At 43.7% G+C, this 22,765-nt stretch overlaps 1 protein-coding gene across 1 annotated transcript; it reads right to left on the bottom strand.

Moving 5' to 3' along the window:
* Positions 1–113: 113 nt before the first annotated feature.
* LOC121442040 (NADH dehydrogenase [ubiquinone] iron-sulfur protein 2, mitochondrial) lies at positions 114–20,215 on the bottom strand. The gene is made up of 14 exons (XM_041643478.1): positions 20,060–20,215; positions 19,152–19,258; positions 6,743–6,933; positions 4,643–4,763; positions 4,161–4,273; positions 3,869–3,943; positions 3,661–3,738; positions 3,433–3,518; positions 3,099–3,218; positions 2,296–2,425; positions 1,779–1,874; positions 1,548–1,631; positions 526–583; positions 114–346 (listed from the first exon to the last, which is right to left on the bottom strand). The coding sequence occupies exons 1-14, from the start codon at positions 20,152–20,154 to the stop codon at positions 309–311; spliced, it is 1,392 nt and encodes a 463-aa protein (XP_041499412.1). The 5' UTR covers positions 20,155–20,215; the 3' UTR covers positions 114–308.
* Positions 20,216–22,765: the final 2,550 nt, after the last annotated feature.

The raw sequence follows: 22,765 nt of genomic DNA, 5'->3' as shown, positions 1-22,765 counted from the left end.
GTGGAAAGGGCGAGCAAGAGTCAGAGAGGGGGTGGAGATTCTGCTGGGAAAATCAAACAGAAATACAAAGTGAAAGACAGTAAGACACCAAGAAAGACTCACTAGAAGCTTGGCATAGGGACCACAAGGCGGCTAATTTAATATAATTTCTCTTTTTCTAGTACATGCACAGAAAGCCTGTACAGCTAAGTCGGCATGTACATGTATGTTTGTTTATACACACGGAGACACACAGCTTCGTTTCCTATGAGGGACAGGCCTTGCAGGGGAAGCTGCCAGGCGTGGGAACACAAAGGCTGTATCTCTGCTCATCGGTCTATTTCTCCAAACACAATATCCTGGGTACCTAGAAGGTGAAAGGATAAAGTGTTATTGCCAGAGATCCAGAGCACAGGACTGTGTATAACACACTCTGGCCTAGAGTCTAGGACAGTCTACAGTGAACAGGGAGCATTTGGTTTTGTTCCCAAACAGAATCCCAAACCCCATGCCTTAGACAGCCTTACCCCATAACAGGTCTCATACCTATGATGGCTACGACATCTGCCAACATGTGTCCCTTAGACATCTTGTCCAAACCAGCCTGTGGAGATGAGGATAACAACATGTTAATGTAAGTTTGCAGAGAAGAGCTCTTTAAAATTCCATCCAAGGCAGGGTTGACAGTACATAAAGTTAATCTCAGCACATGGGAAGATGTTTATAGTCTGAAGCCAGTCTAGTCTACGTAGAGAATTCTAGGCCAGTCAGAGCTACATACTGAGATCTCGCCTCAAAAACAAAACAAAACAAACCACAACAAAAAACCCCAAGCCAAAATCCTCATCTAAGTCAGGCACAGGAGCTCTTGTCTGTAATTCTAGCACTTGAAAGCTTTAAGGCAGAAGGGTCACTGTGAATCCAATGATAGCCCACACACATAGTGAGCTCCAAGCTTATCTGGGTTATTAAGCAAACTTCTGTCTTAAACAAACAAATGGAAAAAACAAATTCTCATCCGAGAGTTGGATGTGGAGGTGTGTACTGTAATACTCGTACCTGGGAGGCTAAAGCAGGAGACATAGGGAGTTCTAGACAAACCATAGCAAAGTCCTATCTCAGAAAACAAGGTGCTGGAGACATGGCTCAGCTGCTAAGAGCATGTACTGCTCTTGCGGAGGACCCAAGACTGGTTCCCGAAACCAATTAACAGGTAGTTCACAACTGCTTGTAACTCCAGCTCCAGGGGATCTGAGTCTCTCTTTTGGCCTCTGAAGGCACCTATACTCATGTACCATACACACATACACATACAAATAAACTAAAAAGAACTTTTTTGTTTGTTTTTCTAGACAGGGTTTCTCTGTGTACAGTCCTGGCTGTCCTGGAACTTGCTTTGTAGACCAAGCTGGCATCAAAGTCACTGAGATCTGCCTGTCTGCCTCCCAAGAGATGGGATTAAAAGTATGCGCCACTACCGGCTAGCTAAATAAAATTTTTTAAGCAGCTGAAAATAAACAAAAATAATTATTGATGTATTACAGTTAGAACCATTGAGATTGTCTTACCAGGTGGGCAAAACCAGGGGCCTTGATCTTGCACCGATAAGGTCGGCTGCTGCCATCAGATACCAGGTATACCCCAAACTCTCCCTGTTCAAGGAAGAAAGTTGGACACCCTATGAGTAGGAAGAGTGTTCTCTTTTCTACCAAAGCCTCTCTGGTTCATCTTTGAACTTTGAACCTTCTCTGTCACTGTCAACCTCCAGCACCAACTTTTCTTTCCCCTTCTCTCCTCACCTTGGGTGCTTCAATGGCCGTATATGTGGCTCCAGGAGGAACTTGGTAGCCCTCAGTGTACAGCTTAAAGTGATGAATTAGTGATTCCATGGAAGTCTGAGGGAAGAAAAGGGAAACATATAAAAAAAAAAAAAAAAACCAGATCCAGCCAGGTGGTGGCACACGCCTTTAGTCCCAGCACTCAGGAGACAGAGGCAGGCAGATCTCTGTGAGTTCAAGGCCAGCCTGGTCTACAGAGTGAGTTCTAGGACAGCCAGGGCTGTTACACAGAGAAATCCTGCCTTGAAAAAAAACTATAAAAGAAAAAGGAAGAAGTCCTATCTAAGCTCTTCCCTTGGGCTTTCCCCCAGCAGAGAAAGCAGTATCTGCCCTTTGGGAGACTAACAACCTACATGTAAATCAGGCAGCAATGAAGACAGAATAAAACTTGAGTGTGGTTAAACTGAAAGGCAGAATTTAATCCAAGGACTTTTCTCTTTCCCATGCCTGACCTCTCGTCCCTGTCCCTGCAGCCCACCTTCATCTCTGCTCGCTTAGGTGGGGACACTTTGGCGTCATCAACCTTGATCTCTCCCGGAGGCATCTTGTTCAGACACTGTACGATGATGCGCAGAGACTGGCGCATCTCCTCCACACGACACAGGTACCTGACATGGATGAGACAGACTCAGAACAAGAGAAAGTAGGCAGAGGAGTAAGCAGGAGTCTGGACGGATGCCCTTTGGGAGATCTGAAATGTTGGGTAAACGTTCCTGCTTCTGAAGGAACAGTGTCTCTGCTCGCCTTGGCTGCCCATATAAACCCTGCAGTATTTTGATTCTACCACTGAGTCCTTCTCCAATCCCCCCTCACAAGAATGTGGCCTGTAGTTTTTCCCTCCTTACCTCTTACCCTCTTAAACACAGTTTTGACTACAGAGTAAAGGAGTCAAATGGAAAGATAAACAGAGAACAACAAAAGCAAATCTTATTCAGGGTCAGTAAACAGGACTGGATTTTGAAGCTTAGAATCAAGCAGGAAGATCGCTGGGTCAGGAAGATTCCAATCCTAATCACTAGCAGGCTAATCCCTAACTCATGCTTCAGCTTTCTCAGCTACAAAAGCATCCAGGCTAGTTCTCTCTAAGGCAGGATGGTGGGATAAGGGTAAAAAATAAATAGCGCTATTATTTGGCATTTGTATTGGGGGAGAATACTAGGGGCTATGAATGCTAAGCACAACTCTACCAAGTTTACACATTACACAGGCTCCTACAGATACTAGGAAATGGAGCAAAGAAACCAGCAAGGACAAAGAGCTGAGTAAGGATTTGGGTCTTACCTGTCATAGCAGTCCCCTCGAGAACCAATAGGAACATCAAACTCGACCTGGTCATAAACATCATAGGGTTGGGTCTTCCGCAAGTCCCACTGGATGCCTGAGCCTCGGAGCATCACTCCACTGTAGGGTGTAACGAGCATAAGGATCACCCTCCACAAAAACAGGAAAGGACACGCGTGCGTCCTATCTGCCGCTCCCCGCCCACCACTTTGGTTATGGAACACAAACTCACAGAATGTAGAGGAGAGTAGCAAGCATGTGTGCAACCAAGACACTGGGCTGTAACCCTCTATACACTTTCCCACCCCTAAGGAAAGAAGCTGTATTCTCCTACCTGAATCCATAGTTAAGTGCATCTTCTGCTGATACAACCCCAATATCGATCGTCCTGTTTCGCCAGATCCTATTGTTGGTCAGCATCTATGGTTGGAGAGATCCAGTGTGCTAATATTCTACACGACAATCTTCAAAAGTCTCTGTACTTACATAACACTGGGTACTAAAACTCCACAAGCCCTTTTAGGGGACCAAGATATTTTTTTCCCGTTGATTTATATCTTACCTCCTCCACCTCATCAATCCGAAGAGAGAAGTTCTTAGAAAACTCGTAAATGTCATCCATAAGACCAAGAGGTAGGTCCTAGAAACCAGGTAGCGATTCTTGTTACAGTACCCTTTCCCAAGGAGACAGAGTTAATTCCGTTCCATGAACCCACACTGCCCTCCAGTGGACAAAGAGGGAAGAGGCATGTGGAGGCTGAACCACTCACCTGGTGCACTCCTCCTGGTCGGATATAAGCAGCATGCATTCGGGCTCCAGACACCCGCTCATAGAACTCAAACATCTAGACAGAACGCACTGGGAATTAGAAAGAAAGTTCAGCAACACAGTAGCCCACTGCCCTACCTCTGACTTCTTGTTCTAACCAAACACTTCCTACAAATACAATCCAACAAAATATGCTTCTCCCCTGTTTTCATCTGTCTCCTCCTTCCTCCATCTTCTCCTTCCTGCCCTCTTAAACTTCCTTCCCTATTCCTATCCACGCCTCTATCTTATACCTTCTCTCTTTCTTCAAACATCCAGAAGAAAGGAGTCATGGCACCAATGTCCAGGGCATGTGTGGTCACAGCCATGATATGGTTCAAAATCCGTGTGATCTCTCCAAACAGCACTGTGAGACAGAAAGACAACAAGTGATGGACAGGGCTGGAAGGATGGCTCAGCAGGTAAAGACTTGCTAACCAGTCTGGAGGCCACATGGTAGAAGCAGGGAACTGACTCCCAAAAGTTGTCCTCTGACCTCCCCATGCCTTGACACATGCTACTTCACATGCATCTATATACACAATAAACATACAAATCAAATATTTATATTGTGTGTGTTGTGGGTTTGTTTGTTTGTTTGTTTAAAAAAGGACAGAGGAGCCAAGGACTCATCCTGCAAATCAGTGTGGGTGGAATCTGGAGTCTAAATATCAAAGTTGCGTTCAATGCACTGATGTCCTGTGGGCTTCCATCAGAAATAAGGAGCAGAACATACCTCGGATCCACTGTGCCCGAGGAGGAGGCTGGATGTTTAGGAGCTTCTCCACAGCTAGAGAATAGGCCTGTTCGTTACACATCATAGACACATAGTCCAACCGGTCAAAGTATGGAAGGGCCTGTCGAAAGGGAGGAATGAAGATCACATCTAACAGACCCAGAACTGCACTGTCTGCAGCTGGAAACCTTCCTCTTGTCAGGCATCAGAAGTCAATGCTTACCTGTAGAGTCTCAGGAGTCCCAGCTCCCATAATAGCTTATCTAAAACTAGCACTACATGTTTAAAAACTGGCTCTCTAAATGATGAGAAGACCTTGATTTACCATGTTTGATAATTTCCATGGTGAAAATAATCCCACTATGGTCAATTTTAAGCTATCAAAATGTAACTGAATGTACCCCCGTGACACAACATTATATAGTATTTTTAGAACTCTACAAAGTGAGTTCTAGGATAGTCAGAGCTACATAGGGAGACCCTGTCTCAAAAAAATAAACCAAAACGAACTAAACATAGACACACAGACACTATATATAATCTAATTTGTAATAACTTCAGCAACCAAGTCATAAAATTCCTAAAACTTAGTACTCAGGCTCTTACAAGCCAGTACAAGTTGACTTTAGCACTGTGACCTCTCTCAAAAAGTGACCTGAACTTCTACGTCTTTCTCTTCTTAATCCCTTGAAACTGAGATTCTGAAGGAGAAAGTAATCAGTGTTACAGAGCTTTCCCCAAGAATGTCAAGAAAACTAAGTTCCAGCTTCCAGGAAGAAGGCGGAGTTAAAACGCTTCTCACTAGGACAGCCTGTTCTGGTCCTGATGTCATTTGTGACGCAGGATGATGCTACAGGGGTTAACCCACGAAAGTTTGAACAGAAGCCACCACTGCTTAGGCTCCCTGGAGGAAGCATATTATATACAGTCACAGTCTAGGCCCTGATTCCAGTCTCTGTTCTCAGGGCCTTTCTCTATAACAGCAAAAAGAAGAGCAAACAAAACCCAACCAACCAGACAGACAGAAAAACAACAAACCAAACAAACAAACAAACAAACAGCCAAACAGACAGAAAAACAACCAATCAATGAACAGACAGACAGAAAAACAACATTTGGAATTGAATTCCAGATCCAACTCCTTCAAATCTGACCTTCAACGATTTAGGTCACACAGTTCTTCCAAACGCAGCAAATTCTGTCACAAACCTCTGGTCACTCACTCTGACTCATTGAGTGTTTCGAAAACAAATTTAAGAGTGTTGGAAGACACAAGAGTCAGCTGTTAATCCTGAAGAGCTGACGTCTCATTCCTCTGTCTCTGCCTTGAGGGACACTGGCTTTGACGCACTCATTTAAGAGGAGGAAAACTGAGGCACTAAAGTAATGACAAAAGGGCCAGCCAAAAATCAGACAGAGAAAAGCTGGAGTGTGGCTCCAGCTGAAAAGTACTGATGCTGGAAGAACAAGACTCCTGCATCCTTTAACACCTGCTCCACGCTCCCAGCCAACAACGACCTCAAAGGACCAATGTTGTTATTTACACTTTACTCTCTGGGGGACCCGCCACACAGCTCCCAAATAAATACACGGAGACTTACTCTTACTTATGAATGCCTTGCCTTAGCTTGGCTTGTTTCTAGCCAGCTTTTCTTAACTTAAATTCAACCGTCTACCTTTGCCTCTGGGTTTTTTCCTTTCTCCATTCTATATACCTTTCTGTCCTTTTCTTGAGTGGCTGTCTGTCTAGCCCCTGGCATCCTCCTCTCCTCCTTTCATTCTCTCTGCCTGGCAGCCCCACCTACCCCTCTCCTGCCTAGCTATTGGTTGTTCATTAGCCCAATTAGGTGTTTTAGACAAAGTAACACAGCTTCACAGAGCTAAACAAATGCAACATAAAAGAATGCAGTACCTTAAATAACAACATCACTAAACAAATATTCCACATCATAAAGGAACGTAACACCTCTTAAAATAATATTCCACAACACACTAACCCTTGCCACCCTCCTGCCCTGAAGCTTGGGGGCAGCAAAACCATCAGGTCTCAAGCTACAGCTCAGACCCCATCAACAGAGACAGCCCTGTTCACCTCCACACCTGCAGATAGGTCTTGTACTCAATGAGCTTTTCAGTGCCCCGGTGCAGGAGTCCGATGTGAGGGTCGCACTTCCGCACCATCTCTCCACTCAATTCCATCACCAGTCTCAGGACTCCATGGGCTGCTGGGTGCTGGGGCCCAAAGTTCAGGGTCACATTGGAGACTATTTTATCCTTCAAAATGTCCACATCTGAGAAGTGGGAAATAGTTCAGAGCCAAATGGTAATCCCCAAAGACAGCAAAAAAATTAGTTCTTTCTACATATCTTCTGCCTCTCCACTCCACACCTTGTTAGCACCCTCCTTCCAATTAACTAGGAAGATGGCAAGAGGTGGGGAAAAGGGAAGAAGCTCTAAACTATCCAGTGAGAGGGATCATGAAGTCCATATTACAGCCCCTGGAATAGTGGCTCTCAACAGGTGGGTCACAACCACGTTAGGAGCTGAAAGACTCGTTCACAGAGGTCACCTAAGACCACAGGAAAACACAGATGTTTTCATTATCATATCATTCACAACAGTAGCAAAATTACAGTTATGAAGTAGTAACGAAAATAATGTTATGGTTGGGGTCACAAGAGGAACTGCATTAAAGGGTCACAGCGTTAGGAAGGTTGAGAACCCTGTCCTAGAACACCTTTTATTTTGCTGTTGGGCTGAAGGTTAAACTTAGGGCACTACTTGTCCCAGGCAAGTGCTCTACCAGTGAGCTATACCCTTCCTCCTTTTAACTTTCAGACAGGATCTCACTAGGTTACCCAGGATGGCCTTGTAGACAAGACTAGTACTGAACCCTTAATGATCTTCCTGAAGAGTTGGGCTTATAGGCCTGTGTCATGAGGCTTGGCTACTATCCCCCCCCCCCCCCGCCTTTTTAGGCAGGGCTTCACTATTGTAGCCCCAACTGGCCAGGAAACCACTACATGCACCAGGTGCTGGAATTAAAAAGATGTGCTAATACAGCTGACAAATATTTATTATCTATTTTATTTTTCTATGAGTATGTGTGTGCCTGAGTGTATATATATGTGGCACATGTGTGCAGGAGCCCACAGAGGTCAGAAGGCACCAGATCCCTGGAACTGGGGTTATAAATGGTTGTGAACCAATCAGTATGGGTGCTGGGAATTGAACCTAAGTCTTCTTAGAAGAGCCTTTAACTACTGAGCCTTGGCTTCTTACAGTAACTCATGTCTAAAAGTATATGATGAATGGACAACCAGTGAGAAATATACACTTCAGCTCAGCGAGGGGGTACATGCCTTTAACACAGCACAAAGAAGGCAGAGGTAGGTATTTCTGTGAGTTCAAAACCAACCAGGACTACATAGTGAGACCTATCCTCAAGTGGGGGGAGGATATGTTCAATATTTAATATTAAATTACAGGATTGTTCATTGTTTTTGAGACTGGGTCTCAGCTCAGGCTGGCCTCAAACTCATTACCACTATGTAGTTGAAGGTGGTAACCTTAAAATTATGATCCTGCCAGGCGGTGGTGGTGCACGCCTTTAATCCCAGCACTTGGGAGGCAGAGGCAGGTGGATCTCTGTGAGTTCAAGGCCAGCCTGGTCTACAAGAGCTAGTTCCCAGACAGGCTCTAAGGCTACAAAGAAACCCTTGTCTGAAAAAAAAAACCAAAAAACAAAACAAAAAAAACCCTGATCATCCTGTCCCTACTTCCTGAGTGTTGAGATTATAGGAGTCTACAATCACTTATGGTTTATGCTACGCTGGATATTGAACCTAGGACCTTGTTATTGTGTGGATGCCCCAAAAATGCAAAGGAACTTTGGGTGACTGTCTAGGCAGTCAGATGCCTCTGTCATTTCTAGAGTTTTTGGAAGTCATGCGCAATGCACTTTTTGTTTATTTAAATAATATTATATCCTTCTGGTGCCTCTGATGAGGTTGAAGACTATAGATAGTTACAGTTGCAGATTTTCTTAGATATTACAGAAAATAAGTTAGGTATAAAAGTTTGGATTTACTAAGCCAGGATAGATTATAAAGTACTTTCTTTAAATTGAAAGACATAAGTGAATTGGAATTCAGTACATTATGAATGTAATTTTTACTTGATAACTGTTCTTTTTGTAGACACCTTACTATGCTCAAGTTAAAGTTTTGTATTTTTGTTTAGAAAAAAAGTGAGCTCTGCTGGGAATATTATGTTAAAGTGTGTGACTTTTGTTTATGCTGCATTTGTTTAACTCTGTAAAGCTGTGATATTTTGCTTGTCTAGAACACCTGATCTATCTAATAAAGATATGAACAGCCAATAATGAGGCAGGAAAAAGGATAGGCGGGGCTGGTAGACAGAGAGCATATATAGAAGGAGAAATCTAGGTGGAGATAAGGAGGAGGGCCAGGCATTCAGCTACACAGCAATCCAGAGTAAGAGTAGGATAATTTAAGTTTAAGGCTAAGCATTCATAAGAATAAGTCTCCAAGTAAGGGACTTACAGAAGTAAGAGAATGGGAAAAGGCAGAGAGGGGTAATGTAAGTTAAGTAAGTTACTACTACTACTACAATGATTCATAATGGTAGCTGTTGTGAAATATTCCTTTACAAAGTGTGACAATGTGTTATTGTGATTGGTTTAATAAAAAGCTAAATGGCCAATAGCTAGGCAAGAGGTATAGCCTAGACTTCTAGACAGAGAGGGCTCTGGGGGAAAAAAGGGCATTGTCACTAGATGTAGAGAGAAAGCAAGATATGTAGAAGGAGAGGTAAAAGCCACGAGTCATGTGGTAACATGTTGATAAATAGAAATGGATTAATTTAAATTATAATAGCTAGGGGCTAGCAGTGGTGACGTATGTCTTTAACTCCAGCAGTTGGGAGGCAGAGGCAGGCAGAACGTTATGAGTTTGTGGTCAGCCTGACCTACAGAGTAAATTCTAGTACAGCCAAGACCACACAAAGAAACCCTATCTCAAAAAACCTATAAAAAAGTGGTGGTGGTGGGGGAGCCTAAGGGGACAAGGCTATGGCAAAGGCTGAGCTTTCATAATAAGTCTCCATGTTAGCATTTGTGAGCTGCAGTCCCGACGAGAAAAATCACTTACATATGGCACCCAATGTCCAGCTACATATATCCACATAAGGCCTGATAAAGCTGGGGAAAAAAAAGTGACTTCCCAGTGTCTCTGGTCTCCTGGATAGGCTTGACGATGAGCAGAGACTGTCTGTGGGCTGGAACCAGCCACCAGCCACCAGCCCCATGCACTCAGCTGAGTTTCGCAGCAGCTGACACAGCAGTTTAAGATTCGTCTCATGTGGTCAAAAAACGTGGCAGGTGCTTAGTCAAGATAAACTCAGATGGAAAAAACCTCTAAGTAGGTTACAGTGTGTTTAAAAAACGTGCATAGGCTTAAAAAGAAAAAAAATGGATATAGACACTCATAGAAAAAAATAATTTATAAATAATAAGATAAAGTCTTTAAAGAAAGAAAAATAATGTGAAAAAAAAATTAAGCCACACAAAGACAGAAAATACACAGAGAGCCTGGAACCTATGTGGTGTCTTGTTGATTTTCAACATTTTTTTCTTTCTTTTTTTTTTTTTAAAGATTTATTTATTTATTTTGTATACAGTGTTTTGTCTGCATGTATGCCTGCAAGCCAGAAGAGGGTACCAGATTTCATTACATCTGATGGTTGTGAGCCACCATGTGGTTGCTGGGAATTGAACTCAGGACCTCTGGAAGAACAATCAGTGCTCTTAACCTCTGAGCCATCTCTCCAGCCCCCGATTTTCAACTTTTTGATTGCTAATGAACAAAGAACAACAGCTGCTGAGACATTGGATTGTGGAAGGAACTGTTGAATCAAACCAGCCTAGATACTTTAGGAATGCCTTAACGTTAAAATGGAAGTCAGAAATATATTGCTTTAGGGAAGAGGTTCAGGTTTGAGTGGGGAAGGCCCCCTGAAAAGCCTGGCTGCAGATATAAAGAAACAAACCTAGAAAAAAATACAAGACAGGTGACATATATTTTACCTGTTCAAACATAAAACAAGAAATCATCTTTGGCTGGCTTGTGTTGTTGTAGAATATTAGTTGGAGATATGTTACATATGTTTATGCTTTGGAATATTTGTTTAATGATGCAGAGATGTATTGTTTTCTTTTATGTTGCATATGCTTAACTCTGTGAAGCTTTGTTACTTTGTCTGCCTAAAACACCTGATTGGTCTAATGAAGGACTGGATGGTCAATAGCCAGGCAGGAAAGAAGATAGGTGGAGTTGCCAGGCAGAGATAATAAATAGGAGGAGAAATCTAGGCTTGAGAAAAGGGGAGGATACCAGGGGCCAGTCACCCAGCAACATAGGCAGATACAGAGTAAGAAGGAAAGAAAGAAATATAGAAGAAAGGTAAAAGCCCAAAGGCAAAAGGTAGATAGGATAATTTAAGTTTAAGGCTAAGCATTCATAAGAATAAGTCTCCAAGTATTTACTTGAGAGTTGGATGGTGGGCCCCCAAAGAGTAAAAAACAACAATTACGTTGTATACATACTTGTGTTAATGTATATATGTATGTTACCTTTGAAAGCTTGTGTATTTTCACAACAAGGGAACCAGAAACCAATAAAAATTGGTGGCCCAGGTGATCCAGCCTCTCAGGATGCCTCTGTTGCAGTTTCCTTGGAGTTCTACATCTAGAGCAGCTTCAAGGTTACTGGTTGAGAAGGTCCAGCCTTACAGACTATTGCAGCCAGGACTACAAATAAGCCTCAAGTTTCTCGGGAGGCAGAGGCAGGCGGATCTCTATGAGTTTGAGGCCAGCCTGGTCTACATGAGCTAGTTCCAGGATAGGCTCCAAAGCCACAGAGAAACCCTGTCTCGAAAAAGAGCCTCAAGTTTTCCCATTGCAGAGACTGAACAATAAATGTTATGGCTAGTTTTCCCAGGACTTGACCAATATTTCAATTTTCTCAGGTTTCATAAAGATGCCATCCCCCACAGACAACAAGAAGCAGTCTAGAGAACACAATGCCCACATTCCCAAGAGATGGGATGGTGGTTTTTGGTCACTGGGTGGGTTATGGATGCTTGTCATCATTTACGGGGATTGATTACAAATTGTTACTGGTCATGGTCAGGGAGAAAGCTAAGCCAAACAAAGGAGATTCGCTGGGCTGTGGTGGCACACACCTTTAATTTCAGCAATTGGGAGGCAGAGGCAATCCGTGAGTTCAGGCTAGCCTGGTCTACAAGAGCTAGTGCCAGGATAGGCTCCAAAGCTACACAAAAAAAAAAAAAAAACCCTGTCTCAAAAATCCAAAAAACAAATAAAACAAACAAAAAACCAGGAGATTAGATTTAGGGATCTCTTTCTGAAGGAAAAGGGGGGCTATAGTATAGAAATGATGGGGTAACAGGGTAGATTGCTGAGTCTACTTTTGAAAAACCACAGTGTCAAATATTTACATTGGTATGGACTTTTGTATATTGAATGCTGTGGAATAATCCTCTGTACACTGTGAAGATGTGTTACTCTCATCATTAATAAAGTTTTTTTAAATATTTATTTATTTATTATGCATACAATATTCTGTCTGTGTGTATGCTCGAAGGCCAGAAGAGGGCACCAGACCCCATTACAGATGGTTGTGAGCCACCATGTGGTTGCTGGGAATTGAACTCAGGACCTTTGGAAGAGCAGGCAATGCTCTTAACCTCTGAGCCATCTCTCCAGCCCCTCATTAATAAAGTTTATTGGTTTATAGTTAGGCAGGATTTTCAGGGTGGAGAGGATGCTGGGAAGAAGAAAGGTGGAGTCTGAGGTGTAGTGAGAAGATGCAGAGAGAAGCAAGATAAACAAGCTGTGCTGAAAGAAGGTACCACCGCATGGCAGAGGGCAGATAAGAAATAAGGGTTAATTTAAGTTGTAAGAGTTGGTTAGAAACAAGCCTAAGCTATCAACCGAGCATTTATAAGTCTCTGTGTGGTTATTTGGGGAGCCACCTAGTGGGACAGAAAAGTCTGCCTACAATTAATACAAATTTAAGGTTATTTTTATTATATGGTATATATGTCTATTTCTTGTTTTAGGTATTGTACCTAGGCAGCTCATTTAAAAATGTAGTTTTAGTACTTGAAAACTATTTTGGATAATAAGAAAATAAAGATTAATAGCTAAATCATCTATAACAATCAATTTTATAGTCATGTTAGGGATGTTTTCAAGGTCAGACAAAGATATATTTTAGATAGGTGATTTTCAAACACTTCAAAGACCTTCAATATGGCATTTAAGATGCTTTAATAACATAAAACTTTTCACGACAGTGAGAGTGAGACACGTATCTGTACCCAGCAAAACCAATTTACTTGATAACTGTTTTGTTATATGTAATTTTGCTATGTTAAAGTGAAAGCCTTTCCTTTTTGTTTAAACAGAAAAAGGGGAAATGATGGAGGAAGGTCATTGGTTAATTATAATAAAGAAACTGCTTGGCCCTGATAGGTTAAAACATAGGTGGGTGGAGTAAACAGAACAGAATGCTAGGAGGAAGAGGAAGTGAGCTCAGAGGCCATGCTCCCCTCTCCCGGGCAGACGTGATGCAATGAACTCCGACCCAGGATGGACGTAGGCTAGAATCTTCCCAGTAAGCGCACCTTGGGGTGCTACACACATTATTAGAAATGGGCTAGTCCAGGTGCGAGAGTTAGCTGAGAAGAGGCTAGATATAATGGGCCAAGCAGTGTTTAAAAGAATAGTGTTCGTGTAATTATTTCGGGGCATAAGCTAGCAGGCGGCCGGGGTGCTGGGGATGCAGCCCCACCACTCCTACTACTACAGAATGGTGCCCAGACGTGTGGACAACTGAATCCACTGAAAGCCTGAGAAAGCTTGGGAAAGAGTAAAGCATGTTTTCTTTGTAGCAACAATTTCTCGGGTCTGCTCTGCTTGCCAGAGGCAAGCAAGCGCTCTCATCTAAGAGAGGCTTCCTGACTCAGCTTTAGCTGCAAAACCCTGCAGCTCTTAAGAGGTCCTGCTACGAAACACTTAAATGGTGTTGATGAAAAGCTGAACGCATGCTTTTCGGTTTTCAGCTGTAGCAGGAAAAAAGCTGAGCCGTTTTATAATGCCAGCTTTGCGGGCCATCCTGCCAGGGCAAACTCTGACTCCTTGAGGCAGGAGGTCAGCTACAGAGAGAGCATTTGAGTGTTGTAGCTTGTTTGCTGGCAACGACCTTGAAACACTGTAGACTTGTGGCACTGGACGTGGCTCTGACCGGTACCTCAGCCACAAGGTTGGGAGGCAGAAAGCTAAGGAATGGGCTGGATCCAGCCACGGCTTTAATCCTACCCATATTGCTCAGTAATTTAAAGGCTCATGTGTTCAGAAAAAGAAAGAGAGATATACAGTAAAGAGAGATTCAAAAACAAAGAAAACTTTTAAATGATTTACAGTGTGTTAAAAATATATGCAAGCTAAAAGTTAAAGTTCTTAAAAGTAAAAAATGGAAGAGAGTAGTTGGGTGTGGTAGTACACACCTTTAATCCCAACACTTGGGAGGCAGTCGGTAGAGCATGGGACTCTTAATCCCAGGGTCGTGGGTTCGAGCCCCACGTTGGGCGCCATTCTGTTGTATGAGCTGCGGGCCTCTTCCCACAGCCCGGCTCCTGACCACCTGCTAGCTTTACCCGAAATAACAACACACAAACTGTATTCTTTTAAACACTGCTTGGCCCATTAACTCTAGCCCTTACAGGCTAATTCTCATATCCCGATCAACCCATCTCTAATAATCTGTGTATCATCCGTCTTACCGGGAAAGATTCAGCATGTCTGACCTGGCAGTTTGCTTCATGGCGTCTGGCTCTGAGAGGAGCTGCATGATTTCTAACCTCACTTCCTCTTCCTCCCAGCATTTTGTTCTGTTTACTCCACCCACCTATGTTCTTACCTCTCAGGGCCAAGGCAGTTTACTTAACCAATGACCTTCCTCCATCAATGATGAGCATCGAAGAACCTCCACGTGGAATTTGCTTTGCTTTCTTACTTTCTTTTTTTTTTCTTTTCTTTCTTTCTTTCTTTATTTATTTATTTGGTTTTTTGAGACAGGGTTTCTCTATAGCTTTTGGTGCCTATCCTGGAACTTGCTCTGTAGACCAGGCTGGCCTCAAACTCACAGAGATCCACCTGCCTCTGCCTCCCAAGTGCTGGGATTAAAGGCGTGTGCCACCACCGACCAGCTCTGCTGTTTGCTATCTTAGCCACTGGGCAAAAAAATGGCCCTTGCTTTGAATGCTAATAGTATGTTGTCCAAAATAAAGCAGGACAGAAAGGCAACTGCCAAACTTTGCCAAGATAAGGTAGGACAGTCATTCAAAATTCCTGCTTCACAGAAAGGTCTGTCAGGTATTATAGGACTACAAGCCAAAAATGGATGCTCCAACATTACAGAGGAATCTTGGGTGACTCTCCAGGCAGCCAACTGTTTCTATTGTTTCTATAGTTTTGGAAGTTGTTTGTTCTGCAATTCCTATCCACTCAAGTAATATTTTACCCTTCTTAGGTCTCTGATGGAGACTGAAAATTAGCTAATTATAGTTTTATAGTTTTTCTTGTTACCAAATTCAGAAAAAGAAAACCTACATAAGAGATGCAAAGTTTATAAGGTTGAGAGACATAAAAGTTTACATTGTTTATCGAAGAAAATGTTTTGAGGTCTAAAAAGACAGCTTTAAGATGATAATATAAGTTATGATAGAAAATGGTTTGGGGGCTGAAGAAATGGCTCAGAGGTTAAGAGCAGTGGCTGTTCTTCCAGAGGCCCTGAGTTCAATTCCCAGCAACCACATGAAATCTGGTGCCCTCTTCTGGCATGCAGGCATACATAGAGGCAGAATGTTGTATACATAATAAGTAAATATCAAAAAATGGTTTAGATATAAAACTTTAGACTCACCAAAAAGGATAGATAATGGAATATTTTCCTTAAATTTACCAAATACGAATTAACTGAACATTTTAAATGTACTTCTTACATGATAATTGTTCGTATTGTATACAGTTTTACTGTGTTCATAGTTAAAATCTTTCTTTTATACAAGAAAGGGGAAATGTTGTTAAATATTCCTTTACACTGTGTGAAGATGTGTCACTATTATTGGTTTAATAAAAAGTTAAATGATCACTAGCTAGGGAGAGGTACAGCCCAGACTTCTAGACAGAGAGCTCTGGGAAGAAAAAAAATGGTGCCAGCTGGATGCAAGAGAAAACAAGACATGCAGGAGGAAAGAGAAAAAAAGCCACGAGTGACAGGGCAACGTGTTGACGAACAAAAATGGGTTCATTTACGTTATAAGAGCTAGGGGCACAAGCCTAAATTATAGGCCCAGCTTTCACAATAATAAATCTCCATGTCATTATCTGTGAGCTGGTGGTCCCAATGAGAAAGATCATCTACAAGTAGCAAAATAAACAATATGTAGTAGCAACAAACATGATTTTATGGTTGGGGGTCACCACAACATGAAGAACTGTATTAAAGGCCTTAGGAAGGTTGAAAACCACAACCTCACAACAATGTCATGAAATGCAGTAGGCACTCCATTCACTGGTAAATAAGAGAGTTAAGACTTGAAACCAGGGTTGGAGAGATGGTTCAATGGTTAAGAGCACTGGCTATTCTTCCAGAGGTCCTGAGTTCAATTCTCAGCAACCACATGGTGGCTCACAACCATCTGTAATTAGATCTGGTTCCCTCTTCTGGCCTGTAGGAATACATACAGACAGAACACTGTATACATAATAAAAAAAATATTTAGAAAATAATAACATGTAAAATGATGCTTGGGGAAGATGAAGACACTATATAGGATTCCTGAAGATGGGACAAAAAACAGCGACAAAAATTCAGTAAACCCTTTCTGTATTTTGCAGGGGTTCTGTTTCTTTTGGGGGTCTACTAGTGAAATATTGCAAGGGGGCAACAAAAAACAAGGAAAAAAATTAAAAAAAAAAACAAGCAAAAAAAGTGACTATATGAGCTAGACAACAACAGGGACCCTAAGAGAGACATACATGGATCTAAACTACATAGGATGTAGAAAAAGACAAGATCTCCTGAGTAAATTGGGAGCATGAGGATCATGGGATGATGGAGGAGAGTCATCTGTTTTGTGTTGATTTCGTTGGTTAAATAAACTGCCTTGGCCCTTTAATAGGACAGAAAATTAGGTAGGTGGAGTAGGCAGACAGAATTCTGGGAGAAAGAAAGCCGAGTCAGGCAGTCGCCATGATTCTCCCACCTGACACAGACGCAGGTTAAGATCCTCCCTGGTAAGCCACCTCGTGGTGCTACACACAATATTAGAAATGGGTTAGATCAATATGTAAGAGCTAGCCAATAAGAGGTTAAAACTAATGGGCCAAGCAGTGTTTAAAAGAATACAATTTCCGTGTAGTTATTTTGGGTAAAGCTAGCCATGCGGAGCTGGGCACGTACGCAGCCCGCAGCTCCTACAACAATGGGAGAGGGTAGAAGGGGAGAGAAGAGGAAAGGAGGGGAGCAGAGAAATACAGTTCAATAAAAACAATAAAAAAAGAAAATTTTTAAAAAAAACTGACTAGAAATAAGCCAAGCATCCATAAGAAAAAAAAAAAAACTATTGATGAAAACATATGTACCTTAAAAATTTAGAGTTGGTCAGGACAGAGAGATACACAGAAAGGTAGAAGGGAGAGACATTCAGTTTAAGGAGTTTGGTTAGAGATGGTGGAGGAAACAGAAGGAGACTTCTGAGAAGTTGGTAGAGAAAGACGGTAAACTGGGTGCTTTCTCTGCCTCTCTGACCCGGCAGACTTTCACCCTAGCATCTGGCGCCTTAGTCATTACTGATCCTGAATCTTTATTAAAAAAAACTGAACAACTGAGATTTTGTTAAAAACGACAAAGGATGCCAGGTAGCAGTGGTGCATGCCTTTAATCCCAGCACTTGGAAAGCAAAGGCAGGCGGATCTTTGAGAGTTCAAGGCCACCCTGGTCTTCAGAGTTCTAGGACAGCCAGGATAGGTACACAGAGAAACCTTGTCTCAAAAAACAAACAAAAAATGACAATCATGGTACCACTGATCAAAATGAAAGATCAAGAGGAAGAGTAGTCCTAGCACTTAAGAGGCTCAGGGATGAAGATCTTGATTTTAAGGCCAATCTGGACAGCAAAACCCTGTTTCTTTCTTTTTAAAATTTTATGTGTATGAGTGGGTGTGTGAGTGTGTGTGTGTGTGTGTGTGTGTATAACGCATGCATGCCTGGTGCAGTTGGAGGGCAAAAGAGAGCATCAGATTCCCTGAAAGCGGAGTTACAGATGGTTATGAGCTGCCATGTAGGTGTTGGAAACTGAACTCAGATCCTCTCAAAGATCGGCTAGTACCCTTAACCACTGAGCCATATCTCCAGCACAAGACCCTGTGTATTTTCAAAATACAAAATCCAGGGGGCTGGAGAGATGGCTCAGAGATTAAGAGCATTGCCTGCTCTTCCAAAGGTCCTGAGTTCAATTCCCAGCAACCACATGGTGGCTCACAACCATCTGTAATGGGGTCTGGTGCTCTCTGCTGGCCTGCAGGCATACACATAGACAGAATATTGTATACATAATAAATAAAAAAATATTAAAAAAAAATACAAAATCCAAAAGAGCTTAATTGGTTGAGTTTTGTTTCATTATTGTTTTATTGGCAGCTCTCTGGATCTTTTCCTATTTTAAAGACTTTTGTTTTGTTTTTCAAGCCAGAGTTTCTCTGGGGCTTTGCAGTCTGTCCTAGAACTCGCTCTTGTAGACCAGGCTGGCCTCGAACTCACAGAGATCTGCTTGCTTCTGCCTCCTGAGTGCTGGGATTAAAGGCGTTTGTCACCATTGCCTGGCTATTTTTTTTTAAATTTTATGTGTATGGGTGGTTTGCCTATATGTATGAATGTTCACCACCTACATGCAGTTGCCTGAAGAGGCCAGTGGATCCTGTGCAACTGGAATCATAGGTGGTTATAAGGCACCTGATACGGATGCGGGGAACTGAACCTGGGTCCTCCGCAAGAGCATTAAGTGCTCTTAACTCAGCCAACTCTCTAGCCCCAAAACACCAGTTTTGATGGGGGGAAAAGATGATTCTACTTAAATAGGTTTCATTCAAATGCTTTTAGGAAACCCATGTTGTCCACAAAGAGATAGAAGTGTATTGAATCTGGAAAAAGCTGACATTAATTAAATAATGGCATGGACCTCTCAGTGTTAATTGAGGACGACTGTCATTCCTTCCTATCTCAAACTAATAAACCCCTGCTATTATCACTTTTTGCCTGAACCAGAAGGAACCCAACAGCAATTTAAAAAAAATCAGCCAAGATTTTGATGACTCGAGACAGCAGCTCTGAGCACTCACCATTCCAAGGAGGAGGCTTCCAGTGGGCTGTTTCCTTGGAGGGGTACATGACAGCTCCCGCAAACTGCTGTGCCCATTCTATATCTGGCTGCCATTGCCGAGCACCTCTGAGGAATTAAAGATAGATCCTATGCAAACAGCACGAACCGTGTGCTTGGTTCCTCTGTCCCCATTCACTGTTTTTCAAAAATGTTTTTAAATTTTAATTTAATTACCACATTTCTCCCTTTTCCCCCGCTCCAAACTCTCCCATATGCCCCTCCCCAAACTCCTTCAAATCCATGGCCTTTTTTTCACTAATTGCTATTGCATGCGTTCATATATTCGTATATGCATATATGTTCCTAACTATCCTCTTCGCTCTTATGCAGATGGGTCCAAAGAAGGAAGGCCTGTATGGCAGGGCTGAACTCTTCAATGTCATAGTGCGGTTCTGGACACACAAAGCTGGGGTCCAAGCATGAATACGAATGTAGAGAACAGCATTTGGTCATGGTAAATCTAAGATTACTAAGAGAGAGGAGGAAGGGAAGGAGGACGGAGAGAAAGAAAATGCAAACTGGCATATGCGAGAGAAAGAGAGGAACTAGGGAAAGAGGGCTCGGCGAGAAGGGGTCTCCCTTCCGATACGAAAGGAGGTACGCTCAAATCATTAATTTGTAAGGCAAGGTCTTCCGCCTCACCTATTTCGCCTCTGGTAAAACAAACTCACCCCCCCCCCCCGCCCTTGCCCCATCCTCCGTTACAGGAGGGACACTGTATCTAGGGACTTGAGAAACCTGGCCTGCGCAAGGAGTGTCAGAGGCCTGGGTCATTCTTTCCTCAGGGGTCACAGGGCCCTTGATGTCCTCAGACTCGAGAAATCCTAGTTTTGAAGAGAACGCAGGCAGGAACGGCCTCCTCCTCACCTGCTGGGCTGACTCGGCAGTCGGACCCCAGACCCGGGCCGCAGCACCTGAGCCCCGACGCCGCGGAGGCAGCACACAGCCCTCAGTGCCGCCATCTTTCCCGGGCTGCAGATCGTAAGAAGGAGAACCGGGCGGAAGTGAATCCCGTGCGCCTCCTTGTGGGCTTCTCTTCTATTGGCACAATGGGGCCACCATCTTGGAAGCTGGCAGGGCGGTCAATTGCGAACGCGACCACATCCGGATTTCGCTTCTCGGGTTCATTTGCGCTTAAATAACTACGACTGCAGTCATCTTTAGTAAGGGCGTCCCTCCTGCGGCTTTTCTTGGCGTAAGAGAAATTAACTGCACTCTCCTGAGGCAACTCCGCGGTGAATCCCACACTTCGCGCTGAGTCCACTCCCTGCACTCGAATTTACTTTACAAACTGCGCTCCCTCTAGGACTCCGCCGCACACTCTGCATAGGTGTTTCTTCACTATTCCTTTCCATCTTCGTCATCCTCCTGCGGTAGTCCTCACGGCTTTCCGATTTTTCTGAAGGCTCAGGTTTTCAGAACGGTCCTTTCTTTACGGAATCCAAGAGTTAATTCCCAGATGTCCGAAATCAGAATTATAGAAAGGGATTGTGGAAAAGTTCAGTTGGGTCTGAGAGCTAGCCAAAACAAAAAGGAATAGAAGGCCAAGACCACCAGCATTGGTAGTGTTGTGCAAGGGTGTGAAGCCACCTTTTTACAAATGGAGATCCTCTGTCAGTGACCCTTATATCCCTACGGAATCACAGATTCAGGAAGCGTTCTTAGTGATAGCTGGTACCCTACTTCCATTCAGGACAGTCTCACCCTGTCACAGTCCTTCTCAGAAGGATCTAATAACATAGAAATGTAATAATAACAGGACTCTGGACCTAATTCTGTATGGACAAAGAGTTTTCCTGCCCTGGAGGCTGATTTTTGTCTCTTTCTTTCTTTCTTTCTTTCTTTTTTCTTCTTCTTTTTTTTTTCTTTTTTGTCTCCAAGCCCAGCTCCAGCTGGGCCACCCACTCTTTGAGGTTCTACAGTTTTCTCATTGGAAAGAGGCCTCCCCCACACCTCCCCCAGACAGGGTCTCTGGGATATAGCCCACCAGCAGTGCAGCTGGGTGGAGCAGACCGACCAGGGGAGTGGCACTGAGAATTCTTAGCTGTAGAGGAAGAGGAGAAAGCCAGATTTCTAGGCTGAAAATTGACCTAATGGGAACCATACCAAAGGGTGGGGCTAGAGATCCCTGGGCTGTGGGAACTGACCAAGACTTGATGTAGACAAGGCAACCCCCCAGAAAGCCAGGGCAGAGGCTTGGTCCCCCTACCCTCTACATGCTCCTCCCTTTTCTAGGCCTTCTTCCCTGCAATATAATTTAAACACTAAATGCAATAATGATGAGAGGAGGGGTTACTCATTTTTGTGTTAATGCAGCCTATGAGAAGACAGACTCTAGTTTGCTTAGCCCTGGGGGTAGTCTAAGCTGAAACTGGGATGAGGACTCTTGGGGGGCTGCCTAGGACACTGCATCTTTTGTGCCTTCTCCCTTCTGCCAACACCCCCCACATGCTGTGGCTGCCACTCTATGGCCTTTTGTCTTGCCCTGCTCACTCACCCTCTTTGTTCTCATCTCCCGATGGGGGGATGGAAAGAAGCAATAAGAGCACCCTGGTGACAGCTCCTCTTGCCCCTGTCCCTTCTGGTCCCTCATCCCTTGTGTGACTCCTCCAGCCTCAACCCCTCTGCTCAGGACCAGGGAGGGCCAGGGCATGTGATGAGGTCAAGAGGAGAGACTAGAAGTCACCACAGGGCGGGTAATTCAGGAAGTGATAGGCACCAGGGCAGGTATTAGTGACTGGAGCAGGAAGGGAGGGGGAGAGGAAGCCTTCTGATGAATACGATGGATGTCCATCTGGGACAGGAGGTGACAAGGCAGAGAATGAATAAAGGGGATGGGGTAGGAGAGGTGGTGCTTCTCTGGGAAAGGGAAGGGACTGCTGAGTGTACTCTCCTTCCTGGGGATTTCCTGGGGAAACAAGTGGACACAGGGTGGAGTGGACAGAAATTGCCCCACTGCTGAACTCTTTGCTTCCTTGCCTTCAGAGTCAGCTATTAATTTCCTTAGTCCCCTCCAGTTCTGAATCAGAGAAGTCATTAGCTCCCTTCTCTAACACCTCACACATGTACCCACCAATCACTAGCCCCATCCCGGGTTCTAGGCTCCTGTTTCTCTTAGTACCCTCAAATGCTGTCTGCAGTCTCTCGCTCTGTCCCATGGAGAATGAGGAGTCAAAGATTACTAGACATTCCAGGAACCATTGGATTCGAAATGTGGGGGTGGGGGGAGCAGGGATTGACTTTGAGTAATCTGGATTCCCAAGAGAGCAGGTCTTGTCTAGGTGAGAGGCTGGCTGACTTGAGGAAGGGGGAGGGTTTGGGGTAGTTGGGAGTAGGTAGGAACAGAGCCAAGAGCCTGGGGGAAGCTACTGGGAGCTGAGCCAGGGGAATGGGCAGTCAGGAAGTCGGGGAGGAGGAGGCCTAGGGTGGAATGACTGTTCCATGCTTTGAATAGGGTAGGGATAACTCAGGAAGGCATAGCAGAGGGGGGAGAGAAAGAGAGCGAGCAGAAAAGATATACTCTGGATCTTCCTCCTCTAAAAAGAAAAGTAGTTGACTTGACTCCTCCTTTGC

This window comes from Microtus oregoni, unplaced genomic scaffold, assembly GCF_018167655.1.
Source record: "Microtus oregoni isolate MIOR12 unplaced genomic scaffold, Mior012 000086F_ref0000336, whole genome shotgun sequence".
Lineage (NCBI taxonomy): Eukaryota > Metazoa > Chordata > Mammalia > Rodentia > Cricetidae > Microtus > Microtus oregoni.
This window is presented reverse-complemented; position numbering and strand designations above follow the sequence as displayed.